Source organism: Raphanus sativus, chromosome 6, assembly GCF_000801105.2.
Source record: "Raphanus sativus cultivar WK10039 chromosome 6, ASM80110v3, whole genome shotgun sequence".
Classification (NCBI taxonomy): domain Eukaryota; kingdom Viridiplantae; phylum Streptophyta; class Magnoliopsida; order Brassicales; family Brassicaceae; genus Raphanus; species Raphanus sativus.
In genome coordinates this window covers 4,696,863-4,717,801 of record NC_079516.1, presented here as the reverse complement: position 1 = coordinate 4,717,801, position 20,939 = coordinate 4,696,863, and the positions used below count along the sequence as shown (strand labels likewise).

The 20,939-nt window shown below is 33.6% G+C and overlaps 2 protein-coding genes across 4 annotated transcripts; both read left to right on the top strand.

Moving 5' to 3' along the window:
- Positions 1-2,187: 2,187 nt before the first annotated feature.
- LOC108835962 (uncharacterized) lies at positions 2,188-2,679 on the top strand. The gene has a single exon (XM_018609177.2). It carries the CDS (start codon positions 2,188-2,190, stop codon positions 2,677-2,679), a length of 492 nt encoding a protein of 163 aa, XP_018464679.2.
- A 10,235-nt stretch (positions 2,680-12,914) lies between these two features.
- Positions 12,915-19,475, top strand: LOC108807356 (coatomer subunit beta'-3-like). Of its 3 annotated transcripts, none has more exons than XM_056989169.1 (25): positions 12,915-13,050; positions 13,393-13,413; positions 13,515-13,576; positions 13,647-13,701; positions 13,809-13,845; positions 13,971-14,296; positions 14,393-14,524; positions 14,608-14,756; positions 14,930-14,998; positions 15,231-15,381; positions 15,489-15,554; positions 15,816-16,004; positions 16,117-16,257; positions 16,368-16,442; positions 16,543-16,719; positions 16,807-16,898; positions 16,989-17,105; positions 17,308-17,422; positions 17,525-17,596; positions 17,800-17,996; positions 18,085-18,178; positions 18,262-18,368; positions 18,580-18,709; positions 18,800-18,962; positions 19,258-19,475. In XM_056989169.1, the coding sequence occupies exons 1-25, from the start codon at positions 13,048-13,050 to the stop codon at positions 19,275-19,277; spliced, it is 2,760 nt and encodes a 919-aa protein (XP_056845149.1). In that variant the 5' UTR covers positions 12,915-13,047; the 3' UTR covers positions 19,278-19,475. The 3 variants fall into 3 exon arrangements, with proteins under 3 accessions (XP_056845149.1, XP_056845148.1, XP_056845147.1); XM_056989168.1 differs by having other exon boundaries at positions 12,916-13,050; positions 18,809-19,002; XM_056989167.1 differs by having other exon boundaries at positions 12,916-13,050; positions 18,800-19,002.
- The last annotated feature ends 1,464 nt before the right edge of the window (positions 19,476-20,939 follow it).

The following is a 20,939-nucleotide window of genomic DNA, read 5'->3' as shown; positions in this document are numbered from 1 at the left end:
CAAAATAACCTAATTTCACAGTGTGTGGAAAGGGGTTCGGGATCAGTCATCCGCAGTGACGGACCCAGGACTAGATTTTACATGGGTCAAATCATGAAAAAAAAAATTCATAAGTGTCAACTGTGGAGTTTGAAGGGTGTCATATAGGGTTTTTTACCAGCAAAGCTAATGATATCTCATTATTCATTCATACAAAACCTGTATTTATCCAAATTTAAGGTGTGTCATGTGACACCCCATTCTCTCAAGTGGGTCCGCCACTGGTCATCCGTCCAGAAAACTAAATTTATGAGACAAGATTAACAAATTCAAAGAAAATCTAATTTAGAAAGATATTTGCACTCCAAGAAAACGTATCTTTCTAAATACAATTTTGACTGGTATGATTTGTTTGTCTCAGTTTGTACATATAGCAACATAAATAACTAGTGAGTGGCATCTATACTATAAGATGAACCACTGCAAGAGCTACATCTGTGTTTGTAAGATTATATTATTTATGATAAATTTCTAAAGCTAATATACACTTTAATTATTATCAGTATCCTCCCTTCCTATCTCCATCCCTTTTTATGTGATTTCTTACTTCTTTTTGGTCAAGATAAATTTATTACTTGAGATTCTATTCTGTTAATTTTAAACTATATTGATCATTATCCATCGACATCATGATCTTAGGCAATTTATGTAACATCATAAAACACCTTTGGCTCTGAGTGTGACCTATCTCACGGTTGGTTAGTTTACCTTCATAGTGTGATTATGTACACAATAATTGGCCTAGAGATAGAATTTACCGTAGCTAATACTGATTTACTATTTGGTTCTAGTAACAAACTTAACATGTTCTAATGGTTTTCCATACTTGTTTATATCATATTATAGTTAAATTTAAGCTAAATAGAAGGAAAAGGGAATCCACTACATCTAACAAAGGCATGACACGTTAAGATTTTAAAGCATGTTAACTATTCCCTCTGTTTCATAATAAGTGTCACTCTGAGCTCATTTTCTTGTTACACAAAGAGTGTCACTTTACAATTTCAATGTAAATTATACTAACTTTCAGCTGAAAATTAATTGCAAACTACATTGATTTTATAAATAATTTTATTTATCTAAAATACTATTGGTCAAAGAGGTATAATTAATTACAACTTACATATATTTCAACAACTTTCTTAATCCGTGTGAAAAATGTCACAACGACACTCTTTAAGAAACGGAGGGAGTATAAATTAGTAACGAGAAAATGAAAAATTAGAATAGACAACAGAAAAAGAATTAATGCATATATTCTTGTATTGCAAACGGTGCTTTAATTCTCCATCCTACAAATATAATTAATCGTACCCAAATTTCAACAAAAAAAAAGAAAGGAGATTCCACGATATGTTGTAAAAAAAAAGGAGATTCCACAAAATGTCAATATTTCATTTAAGAACATATCCTAACGCTAAAATAAGTTATAACAAATCACAATTTTATGTCTTTTATTATGAGTTGTTTTTCATTGAAATATACATCTTTGTACTGATATATATATGCTCAACTTCTTTTTTTGATCAACTCTGCTCAACTAGTTTAGAAAAAATATCTGATGATAACTAAACGTCTTGTCGAAAAAAAAAAAAACTAAACGTCTTCGGCTTTGCATTGGTGAAAACGATCTATTCCCTAAGTAACATCTTTTTAATTTTGTCTTCGATGGTTTAGAGCTTTGTAATACTGAATTTTAGCCGACCAACGAAAATCTTAAAATTAAACTAAATAAATATATTGGTACTGTGTATATATTTTTTTTCTTTGGTACAATACTATGTATAGAGTTTACCCTAACAAAGAGCTCAGACCAGCTCATCTGAAGACCGATCCAGCAGCGAACACCACGTACGTGCAAAAACAATCTAATTATATATGCACGACCAGTTCATCCATGCAAATATAATATGTATATCTTAGACTTAGAATCGTTCTAACATCTAAGAATTAAAAGTCTTAAATAAAAAGAAATAGATATATCTTCAGATATATATACACCTTCATAAAATTATATGTATATATATAACAACTTCATAAAATTATAAACAAGAGGAAAGTGAAGTGGATTATATATCTTTTTTGATAATTACATATTATTGTTTTTCAATGTCATACTTTGATTATAAAATATATTCAGCCCAACCGATGCCAACATCAAACTCTGTTTCGCCTAAAGACTGTCACTCATCGAACAATGCTCAACAAATCCCACAGGTCACTCATAGTTCTCTCCTTCTCTACACGGACGCTGCCTGGAACAGCTCCAACTGTGATAGTGGTTTGGGATGGGTAGCTACGGACCACCAGAGTGCTCGCCTCTTCCAAAGGAGCTCTTCTCGCCAGTATGTTGCGTCAGTTCTAGTGGCTGAAGCATTGGCAATGAAATCTGGCCTCACTATGGCTGCCTCCAAAAGGTACAAGGATGTGGTTTGTCTTTCTGACTCACGATGTCTAATTGGCCTCCTCACAGACAAAGCATCTGTGTTTGTTCTCAAAGGACTAATCCACGACATCTGCGTGTTGAGTAGCTTCTTTACATCTATTTCTTTTAATTTTATCGCTCGTGCTTGTAATACGGTTGCTGACAGGTATGCAAAGGACGCTCTGTTTGTATTTGCTAATTCACCTGCGGGTTGAGAAACTCTGTTTTATGAAATGAAAGTATGGTTTTAACGAAAAATGTAGTTTGAATATAGGAGATATTTATGTGGACGCGAGTTTTCTTATAAAATAAGAAATACAATTTTTTATATAATTTGGAACCGTAAAATTTGAGGTTAAACAAGTATTTCACGACCAATCAAGGTCGGCCAGCATCTACTAATTAGAGCATCTCCAACCATGACATCAAATTTGGTGTTGAAATTACAGCTTCTGCCATATTGGTGTTGAAATTTAGTATTTTATGAAGATATTGGTGTAATTTCAACACCAAATTTGGTGTTTTGGTGTCAATCATTTTTTGCCATCTCCAACCAAATATTACACCAAAAGTAATATTATATTATTTAATATTTTTGTTTTAATAATTTTTTTATTTTTGGTATTTCATGAAATTGATAAATAATTGTTTTATCACACTTTGATATTATGTTCATTAATTTACGTAAATATAAATTTATAAAGTTTATTTAAATTTATATGTTATGGTTTAATAATATTATACATGTATTTAATTTACATAAAATACTACATTCAAAGTAACAAAACATTAATCATGAAAAGCACATAACATAACAATATATTTATTTTAATAAATTTGTATTAGTCAGTAATACATGTTTAACTATATTATAAAATAAATAAAAACTATTTTAAAGTTTGGTGAATTTAATAGTATTATATACAATTTAAATAAAAATTATAATCAATATTTAAAATAAAATAAATGATAATAAACATTTAGTGATTTCTTATTTAAAAGTAAAATAAATATATAGTTCTATGATATTTTATTTTAATAACATAAAATTATTATAATAATTAGTGATTTTACCTGAAAACAAAATAAAAAATATTTTAATTATGTAAAATAATTTTAAAATATAATAATAATATATATTTATGTTTAATTACAAATTTAAAATGATTAATAATAATTGAAACAAATTTAAACTAACTAATAATAATAATTGAACTGTATTATTAAATAAAAACACAATAAAATATGTATATAAAATATTTGGTGTGATGAATAGTGTTACACCAAATTTGGTGTAATACTATTCACTCTACATCAAATTTGATGGGATGGTGTAATTTTTGATGTCCTGTTAGAGATGAAATTACATCAAATTTGGTGTTTTTGTGTCCCATTGGAGATGACATTTATCATGCAAACCATATTGACTACTTGCATAAAATACTGAGCATTCATGTTCTCTTGCAAGGGCAGACGCAACTTAAACAAAAGTTTGACACGTGCTCTACTCATTTATTTTACCAGTAATCAATTCAAAATCTATTTATATATCCCTGAACATAAATATATGCTATAGTAATTGCCCCATCCTAAATAAAGATCTGGGTCTGCCCCTGTTCTTTTGATCAGTTTGTTTGTATACTCTATAATAAAAGGCATATAGTTTTCTTTTTTCCAAATTGAAATATTATAATAAAACAGAAAACGGGTCAAACCCGATACACATCCGAAGTCCAAAACAAAAAGCCCATTCAACAAGAATACGGGCCCAAACAGACGGTTAATTGGCCTGAGGCCCAACAACCAAAAAACAACACAAAACCCAAAAACGGGCCCTCGGCCCACCAAGTCAACCACGTAACCGATCAAGGAAAAAGCGTGGAGGAGGCTGGCTCGCCACGTGGCCAGATCTGCGCCATAGACGCTATACGTGTCGTCACTGCCTCGACTCCACCGCATGCATCTTGACGTCACCGGAACAAACACCTCTCGCTCTCCGTTCGTCGAACGACGCTCTATAACCAACAAGCCTCTAACGAACCAAACACCCTTCTCTACCGCACTATCTTCACGCCAGAGAAAGACCCTCCGACTTTGAACCACATCAAACGCTGGACACGCGAATTGAGAACACCGCTACTCGCCACCAGCGATCGAAGCTACTGAGACACCGGGCTCACCGGAGCTCTCTTACTTACCCTCTCTTCACCGTGAAACCTTCACAGACGTGGGGATCTATATTCCACCCACAAGGAAGTTTCACGGTTAAACAACACAAACACCGACATAAACCAGTAACCGATCCAAACAAGTGGACCACCCAAAGCCGACGATGCAAGGAATAAGGCACCTTCGCATCCCGGAGACAAAACCGACGACGGTGGAGCTGACGAAGCCTCCATCCCCCGGGAGAAAGACGGCGTAGACGGAACTGAGAGAGCCTCCGTCTATAGCTGTAAACTGGGCGAGTCCACGTCCATTAGCCCGTATCCATTTGTCCATTTATTGTTTGTGGACAAAGAGTGACCATGTCCATTAGAACCATGTCCATTAAGAACCATATCCACTAAAACCCATATTTTTATGGGCTGCCATAGAGTCCATAATAGACCATATAAGAAAACTTTAGATTTTAATTTATAAGCCTATAATTTATAAGCCTATAATTATGGGGAATTTTCAAAAATACCATTTTGAAGGTACCATTATTCATCTTTACCACCGCTAAGTACACATTTTCAAAAATACCTTATTTATTAAAATATTAAAGACTCTTATATCTTTGTTTTTATATGCTTTTCAAAATTTTAATCCAAAATTCTAAATCCTAAACCCCCAATTCTAAACCCTAAACCCTAAATCTTCAACTCTAAACCCTAAACCCTAAACTATATACCCTAAATTCAATATCCTAAACCCTAAACCCTAAACCTCAACTATAAACCCTAAATCCTCAACTCTAAACTCTAAACTTTATACCCTAAACCCTAAAACATCAAATCTAAACCCTAAAACATAAAATCTAAACCCTAAATCCTAAACGTTCAAATCTAAACCCTTCATTAAAAGTAGTGGTAAAAGTGGTTAGTGTAAACATGAAAAGTGGTACTATGAAAATGGTATTTTTGCAATTTCTCTATAATTATATATACAAGTTCATAAAATTAAAATTAATCCATAAATACAACAATTTTGGTTTTGGCAAGAAAACTTGATTTTGCGGTTTTAACGGAAAAATTCAATTTTACGATTTTGGCGGGAAAACCTGATTTTCTGGTTATGGCGGGAAATCCCGATTTTGCGGTTTTGGTAGGAAAACTCGATTTTGCAGTTTTGACGGGAAAATCGATTTTGCGGTTTTGGTCGGAAAATCCAATTTTATGGTTTTGGCGGGAAAACCTGATTTTACGGTTTTGGCGGGAAAACCCGATTTTACGGTTTTGGCGGGAAAACCCGATATTTCGGTTTGGCGGGAAACCCTGATTTTATGGTTTTGGCGGGATAACCCGATTTTACGGTTTTGGCGGGAAAACCCGATTTTCCGGTTTTGGCGGGAAAACCCGATTTTCCGGTTTTGGCGGGATAACCCGATTTTCCGGTTTTGGCGGGAAAACCCGATTTCTCAGTTTTGCGGGAAAACCTGATTTTACGGTTTTGGCGATTTTACGGTTTTAGCGGAAAACTCGATTTTCCGATTTTGGCGGGAAAACTAGATTTCCCGGTTTTGGCGGAAAAATCCGATTTCTCTGTTTTGGCGGGAAAACTCGATTTCTCGGTTTCGGCGGGAAAACCTGATTTTACGGTTTTAGCGGAAAACTCAATTTCTCGATTTTGGTAGGAAAACTCGATTTTTCTGGTTTTGGCGAAAAAATTCGATTTTTCAGTTTTGGCGGGAAAATCTAATTTCTCAATTTTCGCGGAAAATCCCGATTTTACAGTTTGTGCGATTTTACGATTTTGACAGAGAAAATTCAATTTCCCGATTTTGGCGAGAAAACCCGATTTCTCGGTTTTGGTAGAAAACTCAATTTTTTTTTAAATCCTAGATTTTTTTTGTCCATTGGACAACCCATGTCCATGAAACCTAAAACCCGTAAAGACCATTTTTTAAATGGTCATCCATATTTTGTCCATTAATAACCCATGGAAAAAATGGGTGTGTCCATATTAAGTCCATTTAAATATGGACGTGGACGACCAATGGACGACCCGCCCATTTGACACCTATACCTCCGTCCCCCGGAGCTCACCCACGACCTTACAACAATCTTCTCCGCCTCGCTTTTCCACACAACCGCGCCTTAACTCCAACGCCAGATCCACCACGAAATGGCTCCGTTTCAGGGCTCAGGCAAGGCGGAAGATAGAGGAGACGACAGCGAAAAAGCACCGACAGAAACAACCGATTAGAAGGGGCTCCGGCGACGGCACGCATGTTCACGCGTCGGCCGTACGCCGGATCCCGACAGATCTTCTTTTTCACCTCTCTCTTTTTAAAAAAAAAAACATATAGTTAATGGAGATTATAATTGTATATGCTTTTTTTTTTATCAGAAGATTATAATTGTATATGCAAAAGGCCAAGGTGGGGAAAAAGAAGGCCAAGAAGAATCTCTAGAAGAGAGCACGAGGACGCGCCTATCTCGTTACGCGGCGAGATGTAAAGGCACCATTATATTCCATTTACTTGTTTTGATTTTTGTTTTCTTTCTAAGTTAGATTCTTCTTGCCTTTTCGATTTATTTATTTCTTCTTTTGGAAATTCATGGCAAAGGAAAAAATTATATTATCATTTCCCTCTCTTTTCTTTTATTGCTGTGTCATATCATATTTTTAAAAAAACGAAGATCGTGAAATTATTTTTAATAGGTAGTCTCACAACCGACGAACCATTTACTTGAGCACAATGCTTATTTTTTTGTTTGCATTCGTATAGTGTTTAGTGATATATAAATTTCTTAGTCCACTTGTTTCCTTTTTCCCCCTCAAAACATTAGTTAGTTAGTTACTATGTTACTTTTTAATATGTTCATTCGATATTGGGTTACGAATCTGTATCGTATGCGTGCACTATAAATAGATGCAAGTTTTAATGTTTATGGAGCTTAATAATTATTTAGCTACCACAGCATTAGTTTACTATGTTACTTTTCATATGTTTATTCAATATTGGGTTCCGACGAATCTGTATCGTATGCACGCATTAAAAATAGATGTATAGTTATGGAGATACACAATTGTTATCTACATTATTTGGTCACAGAATTGGATCACAGTCACCAACAAGTATATACAAATAGAACTGATATCTCGACATTGTTTTACATTTTAAAGACAAGGAGTGTTAGTTAGCAAAAAAAAAAAAAGACAAGGAGTGTTGTAAATTTGTAATAACATTTTTTTGGTAAGAAATTAGACATTTACTATAGCCACAGTTACGGAGATCAGTACCGATTAAAAAAAAATATGAATATAGCATATGTAACAAGTATTTTATTAGAGTAAGCCTTAAAAAGGAGTATCGTTTCAAACGATAGATAATTAAAGATTTCACATCAATTGCACACGTTTATAACATCTGCATTGATGAGTTTTATTTTAATAGATGATTTGAGTATATTTATTATTTAACCTGAAAATGCTTAACCGATATGAAGAATGAAAGCGCGATGCATTACGTAATATGGAATTTCATTATACCGTTGGCCGATCTTGACTTATATAGTGATGCAACAAGATAAAGTCCCCCCATAATACATTAATAAACATGCATGCGTACAACTACGCGTACTACAAGATTATCTTACACACCTTATGCATATTAAGTTCTATATATTAAAGCAACGAAAAGAAAATTACATTTGTTGACGGGATGAGGTAGCACATTTGGTAAGAATACTGGGGGCCAATGGTCATGCTCACGGGTTCGAACCTCGTGGAGGGGAACTACCTTTTCCCTGTCACCAAAAAATGTGGTACTGGGTGTTGGGCCTTGTCTTCAGTCCAGGTTAAGTCCTCCCGGGTGAAGTGGACCGCTGTCTGACCGGACCCAGAGGAATGATCTGCGTAAGCAGGGAACCTCTGAATTATAAAAAAAAAAAAATTACATTTGTTGACTAATGGCCGCGCGCATGGTGAAACCAAGGATGCGCAATAATAGGACTATAAGACAAAGCATCGTGGAACAAACAGAAGAATTGGTACTAGTTTGAACATTCACAACTGCCGATATATATTCTATGCATCAGGATGGTAATTTGGATTGTTATAAAACAAGATGATAAATTGGATTTTTCTACCTGATTTCAGTTATGCTTAGTTACTATAGACGTATTACATGATAAAAAGTTATTTGATTATTCTTCAAAATCCAACTACTAGCGTGGGTTTTTCGGTCCGATTCCAATTATAACAAAAATAAAATCGACGAAACAGTAAAAACATATATTGAATGGACATTGTGATGACTACTATATAACAAGATCCACGAAACAAATGAGATAATACGCATGTCACACACACATTTCATAACCATTTTCTTTATAAATAAACTGCTGACGACAAATGTCAAATTAAATGGTGAGGTATTACATTTACTGCGATTGTACAACTCCAACCACAACGAACGCATAGATTCGTGAACTTGTTGGTGTCCACCCTTATCACACATTCCACTTTTAGTAGCCTTTAAACTGAAAAAGCGAGATCTTTAACAAATGCGAAGATGAACATTATTAGTCCATTGATCTATCTAACGGTAGATAGCTCTTTTGTAAGAAATAGAATGTCCAAGTTTTTAGTTTTGATTGGTTAATATCATTTTATTTTCAAAAATTTAAAAGTGGACTGGTATATGCTTTGGAATATACCAGTTTCATTCTCCTTCGACCTTTCTTCCCTCTAGTACGTGCTTCAATCATTTCGATTTTAATTTTGGCCTAATATTTTTTTGGTGTGTTCCCTAGTTTTGACCTGATGTAATTAGTTTCTCTCATTTGACGGCCATTGTAAGGTCCCATGAAAAGAAAACACACATTAGAGACATCATTATTGTTACACTTATGTCATTTGAATATTAGGTTTTTAATAAAAATATAACCACGTCCACGTATAACTGACGGGTTTATTTAGTAAATGTTTATGAATATAAAGAGCCAGGAAAATTCAATAGAATGGGACAACAAGCATCTAAACAACTAATCTCCTTCAGGAGTTGATGTGTTATGCGTCGAGTCGATATATGCAACAAGTAGGATTGTGTATAAAGAAACTGTGCAACAAGTAATGCAAGTATATATTCATCATGATCATATATTCTTTTCTTACACACGTAATTATTCAGCTGTAATTTTAGATATTATTATTTGAAATAATCCGGATGTCTCCCGTTGATAGAACATAAAATTAATTGGCCATTTGTATGTCAATTTGTCAACTACTAGTTCTAGCATTTGGTCTAATGATAAATTTACAAACAACTTTTTATTGGATGCCAATTAAAATAAAGAACTTCAAAAAATAACAATCTATAGATATTATATTCAAAAAAATTATTCCGAAATTTATTTTTATAGATAGGTTAGTTTCCGGATAGTGTCTTTTGCAAGTTCATAATAGGTCAACGTAAAATGAAGGTTTATCAATATATTGTTCATAAAACTTGGTAGAGAGTGAATATGTTGTTTATAAAACTTGATAGGAATCATGAAGGTTTATTCTCACTTCCAACAACCCATTTCAAAATATTTTAAAGCTTCTAGTGATATTTTGTCTCTCTTTCCGTCAATCTGTTTTAAAGGCTGGTCCTTCTACCAAATATGTTGTCTAAGAAAACATGGTAGGGATCACGAAGGTTTATTCTCATTTACAAAATGCCTTTTTATTTTCTTAAAGCTTCTAATGACATCTTGTCTCACTTTCTATCAACTTTTTTTGGTCTTAAACTCGATTACCTATGAATAATTTAGGGTAATATGCCAATTATAATTCCATTTCAATTTAAAAAATGATAAAATATAGCTACAAATTAAGAGTTGGAAGTGATAAACTAGTGATGGTATAAACACGAAAACGATATATGCGGCAGAAAGTTCATACTTCTCTCGTTTTTTGTTTTGTTTAACTTGCACTAATGATACTTCTTTAATTACTAAATTTGCACAGAGCTAACTTTCACTTGCATTTTCATTTATATTCAATAAGTCCAGTCTAATTTGTATTTTTGTTGAATATTGATCGATTCCGGTATATCCTAGCTAGTTAAGGATATCTAGTGTATTTTTTTTGTTTTGTTTTATATGCTACATGATTAGACCATTATTTTAAAATCTAACTAGCTTTTGACCCGCATGCCCGTGCGGGTGTATGTTCTTCATAAGTATTTGTGATTTTCACTTGAATTTAAAAACATTCATAATACTGGTTAACCGGTTGTGTTCTTTTTCATTGTTTTTTTATTCATTTTACTGGTAAAAGTATTAAAGTATAAAAAATAGACTATTAAGCATAATTTTATGTGTTTTATAAAATTATAATATAATATAAATATTATGGTTAAAACTTAAAACTATATTTTAATTATGGTTCTATAGATTTAAAAAAACAAATACATTATATAGTCATGAACATGAAAATAATGAAAAGTTAATCGAAAACACATGCACTTATATTATTAAGATTTTGGCAATTTTATTTGAAACCCATTAAACAATATATGAAACCTATGCTTGCAGAAAAAAAATTCGAAGGCCATATAATTCAAAGCCCATATAAAATGGTTAATTTTAAGTAATTAAAATTGGTTTAAGGAGTGGCATGTGATAGTAATTATTAAGAAAAATTCAGGGTTAAATACTATTTGTACTTCTCTTTTTATCAGCAAATGTAGTTGTTTGCAGCATATGAAAATACTATGTATGTCTTCAAAACTAACTTTGCAAAAAAACATTCTAAATCTATCATAATAGTACATGGTGGATGGTTATACTAACGCCACGGTTGTGACCATCAATTTATAAAAATTATATCCACGATTCTACTAAATACTAATACCACATTCACGAATCACGATATATAGTTTTAGTATATACTTCATACATGAGATCACGATGAAGACTACACACACCACATTATAGATATCCAACGAATTTTATTTTATTTTGGAAAACCGAAACGCAGCCATGGTATACTCTTCTTGTCCATTAGATGACAGGGCTAAAATACGAGATTACGATCAATAGTTAGCAACTTGAAAAGTCTCTGAAGTTTCAAAAAAAATAAAAAATGAAAGTCCCTGATAGTTTTTGCTTTCATCAAATAATTTCTTTTTTCCTGCCAACTGAACGCAGAACTAATGTAAAACACCAACTGACAATTCAAAGTACAAAAGATTAATAATTCAATGAATATTTCACTAACAGTTATTCAATTTTCAAGAAAATCAAAGTACAAAATATTAATATTTCAATGAATATTTCACTAATTTCAAATTTCAAGAAAATCAAGGGAAGCGTAATTATGCAAGAGGCTTTTTAAGAATCAGGCCTAAATGCTTCATTTATGAGTCTGGGGCTTTGGGCCATAATCACCAAGGTTTTTTCTTTTTGTATTGGGCTACTTTGCATGCTAAATGTCTATACTAGAAAAATACCGTATAGCAGTAAAGAGGAAAAAACCAGACAAAGAAAGTGAAAAACTTAAAAGCAAGAAAAAGAAAGTGAAAAACTTTTTTTTTTTTGAAAAAGTAGAAAGTGAAAAACTTATCATCAGTAATCCTTTAGACTGAAAAAAACACAAAACGACATTAAATATGATGGTAGAAGGTTCCTAAATCTAGAAATGCTTCCAAATGCTAGATTAAGCTCTTGCTTTATCTCTTCTACTTTTCAAAAACTGTATGACTTTTGTCATGGTTGTAATGGTCACTTGCATTTAGCCTTTTTACAAAAAAAAATATCCTGAATCTGTTGTACTTTTTTTTCCTAAATCTATTGTAATATAATGAGAAACTGAAATGTATAGACATGAACAGTTATTTATACGGTACACCGACAAAAATCAGCGAAAAATGCTGACTGTGACTTTGATTGGCCTCCGGTATGGATCAGAAACCTTTTATAAAATAAAGGATATTTACAACGGTATATTTTCTAGAAAATATTATCGTAGGATAAAATCTCTAAAATATTTTATGAAATTAGTTTGGTTCATATTGCTAGACTCAAAGTTGTTCGATTTTATTTGTATTTTTCCCCTCTAACTTGAGTTTTAATCGGAGTGTTTACTTTTAAGTATATAAAATAAATTAAAAATATGTAAAACTGTGACATGTCTTTTTTTGTTTTGCTTATGAATATGTTTTAAGTTTTTTAATGATGTGTCAAAATCTGATTGAAGAGATGACTTGAATTGTGTTAAATACTATAAATGATATTTTATATCTCCGCCGAATTAATAATACAAAGCTCTCCGCAAGCAAAAAGCACACCTCCTAACGTCTTTCTCCGATCGATCGCCGTGTCTGCCGATTTGAGCGAAACTACGAGATCCCAGAGAGCAGATCCTCTTCTGCTTAATCTGCAACGATGGTGAGAACTCAAATCTCTCAATGTATTCCCATCCCCTCTCTCTCTCCCAGATCTCAAGCGAAACTCGCTTGCGATGCGACGATCTAGATTCCTGCATTTCGTCTCTAGTTATGCTTTAGATCATCGAATCCGAAAATCAACATCGCCGTCTCGTGTTGTTGTTGCCATTGATTTGTAGTTTTCATGAAATCGAGTAATAGTGTGTGGCATTTTGGTTTACGAGATTGAATCTGGATTTGTTTTCAATGAATTTTCGCAAAGATCTGGTGTTTGTTATGTTGAGAAATACTCACTGACTATAATGTTCTCTTTTCTCTTTTTTTTTGTTTGTTGTTGCAACAGCCTCTCAGTCTCGATATCAAGGTAACTTGTTTCCTCTCTTTCAAACTCTTTATTCTCTGTTAGTTTTTTTTAATTGTGAATGCTGGTGGCGATGATTTGCTTTTTGTTATGTTTTGCATCAGAGGAAATTTGCTCAACGATCTGAGAGAGTCAAATCTGTGGATCTGCATCCTACAGAACCATGGTATGTAATTTCAACTTTTGATTGTGATATCTTGCAATCTTTTTTTGCTGATGACGTGTTGGTGTTACAGGATTCTAGCAAGTTTGTATTCTGGAACCTTGTGTATTTGGAACTACCAAACGCAGGTGACTGAATATATTGATTTTTTATTCAGAGTACTGTCTTTTAGCTAGTGTTTATGATTCTATGGAACTCTTTCTGATTTGAATCTAATATGATTGTCCTCTCTCAGGTGATAACAAAGTCCTTCGAGGTGACTGATGTGCCAGGTATAACAGTTATTTACGAGTTTATTCTAAATTAATGTCCTTTGTTATATATTATTTTTGACTTGCTGTATATTGCCTTGGTTAGTTTGTTACTGTTGCTGAGTTTTATATATATGGCTTTGCAGTTAGGTCGGCCAAGTTTATCCCACGCAAGCAATGGGTTGTGGCAGGGGCGGATGATTTGCACATCCGTGTGTACAACTACAATACAATGGACAAGGTTAAAGTTTTCGAGGCTCACTCGGATTACATTAGGTGTGTTGCTGTCCATCCCACCCTTCCGTATGTGCTGTCATCTTCTGATGACATGCTCATAAAGCTTTGGGACTGGGAAAACGGTTGGGCTTGTACTCAGATATTTGAGGGACACTCGCATTATGTGATGCAAGTGGTATTTAACCCAAAAGACACCAACACTTTTGCCAGTGCATCGCTTGACCGTTCCATAAAGGTGCGAAAATGGCCCCAATCGCTTTGATTTATGGCTTATTCAGATGCTGTAAAAAGTGTTTGCTCACACTATTTGTTCATGCTTGTTCATCTTCAGATATGGAATCTTGGTTCCCCAGACCCAAATTTTACACTGGATGCTCATCAGAAAGGAGTCAACTGCGTAGATTACTTTACGGGGGGTGATAAGCCCTATTTAATTACTGGCTCTGATGACCATACTGCTAAGGTATTCTTCTGGTTAGATGGGAGTTGTTTGGTCTGACCAATATGTATTTGCAGATAATTTACAAGTTGTACTTTTGCAATCAGGTATGGGACTATCAAACCAAAAGTTGTGTCCAGACGCTAGACGGGCATACCCACAATGTATCTGCAGTATGTTTCCATCCGGAGCTTCCAATAATACTCACAGGTTCTGAGGATGGCACTGTTCGCATTTGGCACGCCACGACTTACAGGTGTTTTATCTAAACCCTTTCTTCTGTCAATAGACATAACAATGCTGTTTTTTGGGTATTTAACACTTGACTACGCCTTGGACACATGAGATTCGTACGTGTGTTCATTTACAGCAGTTATGTTTTCTCTATATTGTCCTTTGATTTGTTATTCTACTTTTATATTTTTTCAGGCTAGAGAACACACTGAATTATGCCCTCGATCGAGTTTGGGCCATTGGTTACATAAAAAGTTCGCGCCGGTGAGTTCTGAATTTTTGCTTCCTCATTTTACCTTTCTATAAGTCAATGTTTGTTAGATTTGTTTTCCATGAGTAGATGTTCTCTCTGGGTAGAATCTTTGTTTTTTTGTTCTTAGTTCTCATCTGAAATTGACGATTTGAAAAGCTGATGGCTTTTAGAATTGCTATAAGAGCTGTTGAGGAATCAGTGTTATACAAGACCATCAACAACGAATGTGTTTGCATTTTACAGGGTTGTGATTGGATATGATGAAGGAACCATCATGGTTAAACTTGGACGAGAAATTCCTGTCGCTAGCATGGACAGTAGCGGAAAAATTATATGGGCTAAGCATAATGAAATCCAAACGGCAAACATCAAAAGTCTCGGTGCAGGTTATGAGGTGTAGTTTCTAACTATAACTATTGTCTTATAGCATGCAACAACCTGTGTGATTAAGCTATTTATTTGTATTGTCTGATGATTTTAAGTTTTCGTCTCTTTGCCTAGGTTACTGACGGAGAAAGACTTCCCTTGGCTGTTAAAGACCTGGGGACATGTGATCTTTATCCACAAGTAAGTGTTACCACCATCTGACACTTGTCCTGTTGTGCTGAATTATTATAGGGGATATTGGGAGACATTTCGAAGTTATGGGTACCACTAGAGTCATGTTTCAGCTAAAAATAATACTTTTAATGGTTCTTTGAAACAATATACATTTGAAATGAAGCGGTTTTAGTCTTTTAGATGATATGAATTAAAATGCGTTTCTTACAAAGTCCCAAGAGTGTGGTTCCATATAACTCATAAATAAATATTCGGTCTAACTCTCAGAGCTTGAAGCACAATCCTAACGCGAGGTTTGTCGTAGTCTGCGGTGATGGAGAGTACATAATCTACACAGCTTTGGCTTGGAGAAATAGATCTTTCGGTTCTGGACTTGAATTTGTTTGGTCATCGGAGGGAGAATGTGCAGTTCGAGAAAGCTCGTCAAAGATAAAGATATTCAGTAAAAATTTCCAGGTTCGCCTTCTCACTCCATTTTTGTAAGGGTGCTTCTAGGGTTGAAGAAATTGGAGATGCTTGCAATGGAGACATATTGGGTCTGGGTTGTTAATAAAGGTGGTACTTTCAGGAAAGGAAGAGTATTCGGCCTACTTTCTCAGCTGAGAAGATTTTCGGAGGAACCCTGTTAGCAATGTGTTCAAATGATTTCATTTGCTTCTATGATTGGGCTGAATGTAGGCTGATTCAGCAAATCGATGTCGCAGTAAAGGTATTTAATTTTCATCAGTTTTTCCAATTCTCTCTTTACATTATATTAGGTTGAAAGTTTCTCCAATTGTGTCTTTATCTAACTCGTAAGTGCTCCATGAAAATTTGCAGAATGTTTATTGGGCTGAAAGTGGTGATTTAGTAGCCATTGCTAGTGATACGTCATTCTACATCCTGAAGTACAATGTGAGAGTCCCGGTCAACCTTGATATTTTCAGCAATATATTTCCACTTCCACTCTCGTGTATTTTCCAAATGCTTACTCTAGTGTTCTTCTCTGTTACAGCGTGACTTGGTTTCCTCACATTTTGATAGTGGAAGACCAAGTGATGAAGAAGGTGTTGAGGATGCTTTTGAGGTCATCCATGAGAATGATGAACGTGTTAGGACAGGTATATGGGTAGGGGATTGCTTCATTTACAACAACTCTTCTTCGAAGCTTAACTATTGTGTTGGAGGCGAGGTACTCTTCGTGTATTTTGATTTCCTCAAAGATTCAATCATCTTTATTAGCCACACTATATCCGAGTTGCTATTATACTTTCGGCAGGTAACCACAATGTATCATTTGGACCGTCCAATGTATTTGTTAGGCTATATTGCCAATCAGAGCCGGGTATACTTGGTAGACAAAGAATTCAAGTACGTTCCTTTACTTATTTATTTTATTTTAGACTGTTTTATAATGCATTCAGATATGCTGACGTGTTTCACCTTCTCTTGGGAATGCAGTGTCATAGGATATACCCTGCTGCTTAGCCTGATTGAATACAAGACACTTGTTATGCGAGGTGATTTGGATAAAGCCAATGAAATCTTACCTACAATTCCAAAAGAGCAGCATAACAAGTATGTTATAGGTTATTTTGGTCTCAGTTTCGACATCTACAGATTCATTCTTTACCGCATCTTATCTCATGCTACCTCCTATGTCCAACGCGATGTTATTCAGCTTGCGTTTTACATATATGCCTTCCTATCTATTCTTATTTCACTATATAATTTTAGTATATATCTCTTATTTTGTTCTGGAACTGCTTCCAATTGTTAGTGTCGCTCATTTCTTGGAGTCTCGGGGAATGATTGAAGATGCTTTAGAAATTGCGACAGATGCTGACTACAGATTTGAACTAGCCATACAGTTGGGTAGACTTGAGATTGCAAAGGTAAATATTATATGTGATGATTGAATGTTACCTTTTTATTTTAACAAAAGAAGGAGTATAGTGAGCAATGCGTTTCTTAGCCATGTTTTTCAATTATTGTAGGAAATCGCTGAAGAAGTGCAGAGTGAGTCTAAATGGAAGCAGTTAGGAGAGTTAGCCATGTCTTCTGGGAAGGTACATCTTCCCTAGAACATTTTGTCTACGTGTTTTGTGTAAATACAGGAAAATAACTCTTTGTGCAGATGGTATATCAGTCGATTTACTACAGTACCCTGTATTGATAACAGAAAGTTGCTATATTTAGATTTCGTAGTGGCATCTCTAATACCTACTATCTAAGTGATTCTGTTACTTTTGTGTGTGCTCCATCATGATAGCTGCAACTGGCCGAGGATTGCATGAATTACGCTGTGGATTTAAGTGGTTTGCTACTACTGTACTCTTCCTTGGGAGATGCCGAAGGAGTGTCAAAACTTGCATACCTTGCTAAGGAGCAGGGAAAGAACAATGTCGCCTTTCTTTGCTTATTCATGCTGGGTAGATTGGAAGATTGTCTGCAATTATTGGTGGAGAGGTATTTTAATAGTGTTCAGTTGAAAAAAAAAACAGATTCATATGCCTTTTCTCGTTATCTCGATGACAAGATTTACCTTTTTATCCAGCAACCGGATACCAGAAGCTGCTCTGATGGCACGTTCTTATCTTCCAAGCAAAGTTTCAGAGATAGTTGCTCTTTGGAGGAAAGATCTCAGCAAGGTCACTTATCTTTCTATTCTGAACTTTGGTGAATGAGATTATATATAATATACGGCTTTAAGTTAGCTTTGGCTTGTCAACAGGTTAATTCGAAAGCAGCAGAATCTTTGGCTGATCCTGAAGAGTACCCAAATCTTTTCGAGGATTGGCAAGTTGCTCTTTCTGTTGAAGCGAAAGCTACAGAGACGAGGTACTACTAGCATATCTCTCTTGCTTTACTCCATGGTCTTTACTTCAAGCTGTATGTTCTGAATTGGGAAAAGTTCATCCATGACCAACTCATTATTTCATTTGTCTAAACATTGAGATGATTAGACAAATGAACTAATGTTGATAGCACATACCCAGAGAGTATCAATGGTTTGGTGAAACCAAGAAAATTGACTCTTATTTATCGACAGGGGAGTTTATGCCGCTGCAGAAAATTATCCAACCCACGCTGATCAACCTGCCATTACCCTCGTGGAAGCCTTCAGAAACCTGCAAGTTGAAGCAGAGGAATCACTTGAAAATGGACACATGGAACAAGAGGTGAGTTTTCATATGGAGCTGTAGGCCCCCAAATATTGGTTTGCCTCGCTTATACCATAGGAACCGCCGTTTTAAACTGGTTTTGTTTAGTCTGAGCAGGTAGCAGAAGAAAATGGTCATGAAGAGAATGAAGAGGAGCAACATGTAGAAGAAGAAGAAGAAGTGAATCAAGAAGAGGGAGTTGTTGTTGATGGAGACTCAACGGATGGTGGCGCTGTACTTGTTAATGGAAGTGAGGGTGAGGAAGAGTGGGGTACGAATAACAAAGGAAACCAACCAGCCTAATAAAGCAAGTCAGTCCAGGATCAATGTTCTTTTGAGTGTGATTAATTGGAACTCCCACTGAAAATAATAAAAAATTGCCGCTTCTAACATTTCATCCCTTGTGTCTTGATCATAATCTTGAGTGTCTTTCATGAGATGGATTAGGTTTTTATATGAGTTAACTTTTGCATGTACGTGTCTTAGGATCTAGTGAGTTGTGTCTTTCAATTTCTTCATTTTGCAGTTAGTCTGAACTTTTGTTTTCCATTTGCTTTGTTTTGCAGTGCTTACGCCACGTCAATAGCCAGTTACAGTACTTGGGATGCGTTCCGGAGCAGGAAGTGGTGGTTTTTTTCTTCTTCAAAGTGGTATTGTGGTTTTCTCGTATAATTAATCATTATAAAGTACATTAGAGAGTTTCTTTCGAACAAGTTACTGCTTTAGATTTCACAGCTCATGTTTACAGATTGCTAGTGCATATATGATTCTTTTGGAGACCTTACTTTTGCTACCATTTGTTTATTAATTGCAGTGTAGTGGAGAAAAAAAAATACTTTTAAAAAAATACTTTAATTTGTTCGTATTACAAAAACTAGTGGAGAAAAAAAAAACATGGCTGTCAAATGTATCCTTAGATTAAATATTTCGAGTAGAAATATGGTGTAGATTCGATTTATTATCATTTAAAAAAAAAAGAATGACATACAGTATCAAGAGATAAAAATGTTAAAGCTTTTGTGAATGACTATATCAGAGAAGATTTTGTATCAAAACGTCGTGTATTAAAACTATTATTGTAAGCTTAGAATTTTGGTAATACAGTGTCTGCTTGAAAGTTCTGCAAGAAAAATGTTATATATGCACATAATTTATATTAAAGAAAATCAAATAGAAAGAAGGCAAATAATAAATCTCGCCCGCATGCGAGCATAAACATATTATATTATAGTTACTTATTAATATATTACGTATTAATCAAAAGATTATAATAATAAATTATTATTTATGCTTTTATTTGAAATTTCTGATATATTGTAAATTTTTCTTTGAAAATTTAGTTGTACACTATATTTATTATTAAAAAAATTGAAATCAATCAATAATCTTTTTTTATTATATAAAATTAAGAATTTTATTTGATTAATATTTATAAATAAAAAAAATCAATTAAAAGATACTTTCAGATGTATAGGAATTATCTTTTTGTTATTTTAAATATATTTTTAGATTTTTTATTATTCTTATTATTAATAATTTAAATCACTTAACTAATAAAAAAATAGTTTTTTTATCTTGTAATTAATTATATATTTTATTAATTAAAGATGTACATGATATTAACCACTCTAATTTTCAACGTGATAGATCGAATGCTAAAATTTAATATTAACCACTCTAATTTTTATATAAAAACTCGAATGCAAAATTTCAGTAAGAAAAATGCTATATATGCACATAATTCATATCAGAGGAAAATGAAATACCAAGAACACAAATAATAAATCTAATTAGTTGTTTCGTTTGCACATGGTGACATAAATATGTTATAGTTATTTACTAATATATGCGTATTTACCAAAAGACTGTAGATAAATTATTATTTCTGTTTTCATTTGAATATTTACGTTTTTTTTTTGAAAATTTCGTACTATATATATTCATTATTAATAACTAAAATTTAAAAACCAATTAATACTATCTTTTTAATTATATAAAATGAAGAATTTTACTTGATTAATATTTAGTTATTTTTATTTGTTTTTAAACTTCTAACCTTTATATATAAGATATTTTTCGGATAACAACATATATACTATATATAGGAATTATTTTTTTATTTTAAAATATACTTTTAGATTTTGGATAATTTTTATTATTATTAACTTTAGAAGTATCTATAAAAGTAAATAAATTTGTTTTTTTGTTAAAAGTAAATAACTTTAGATAATAAATAAATTTGTTTTTA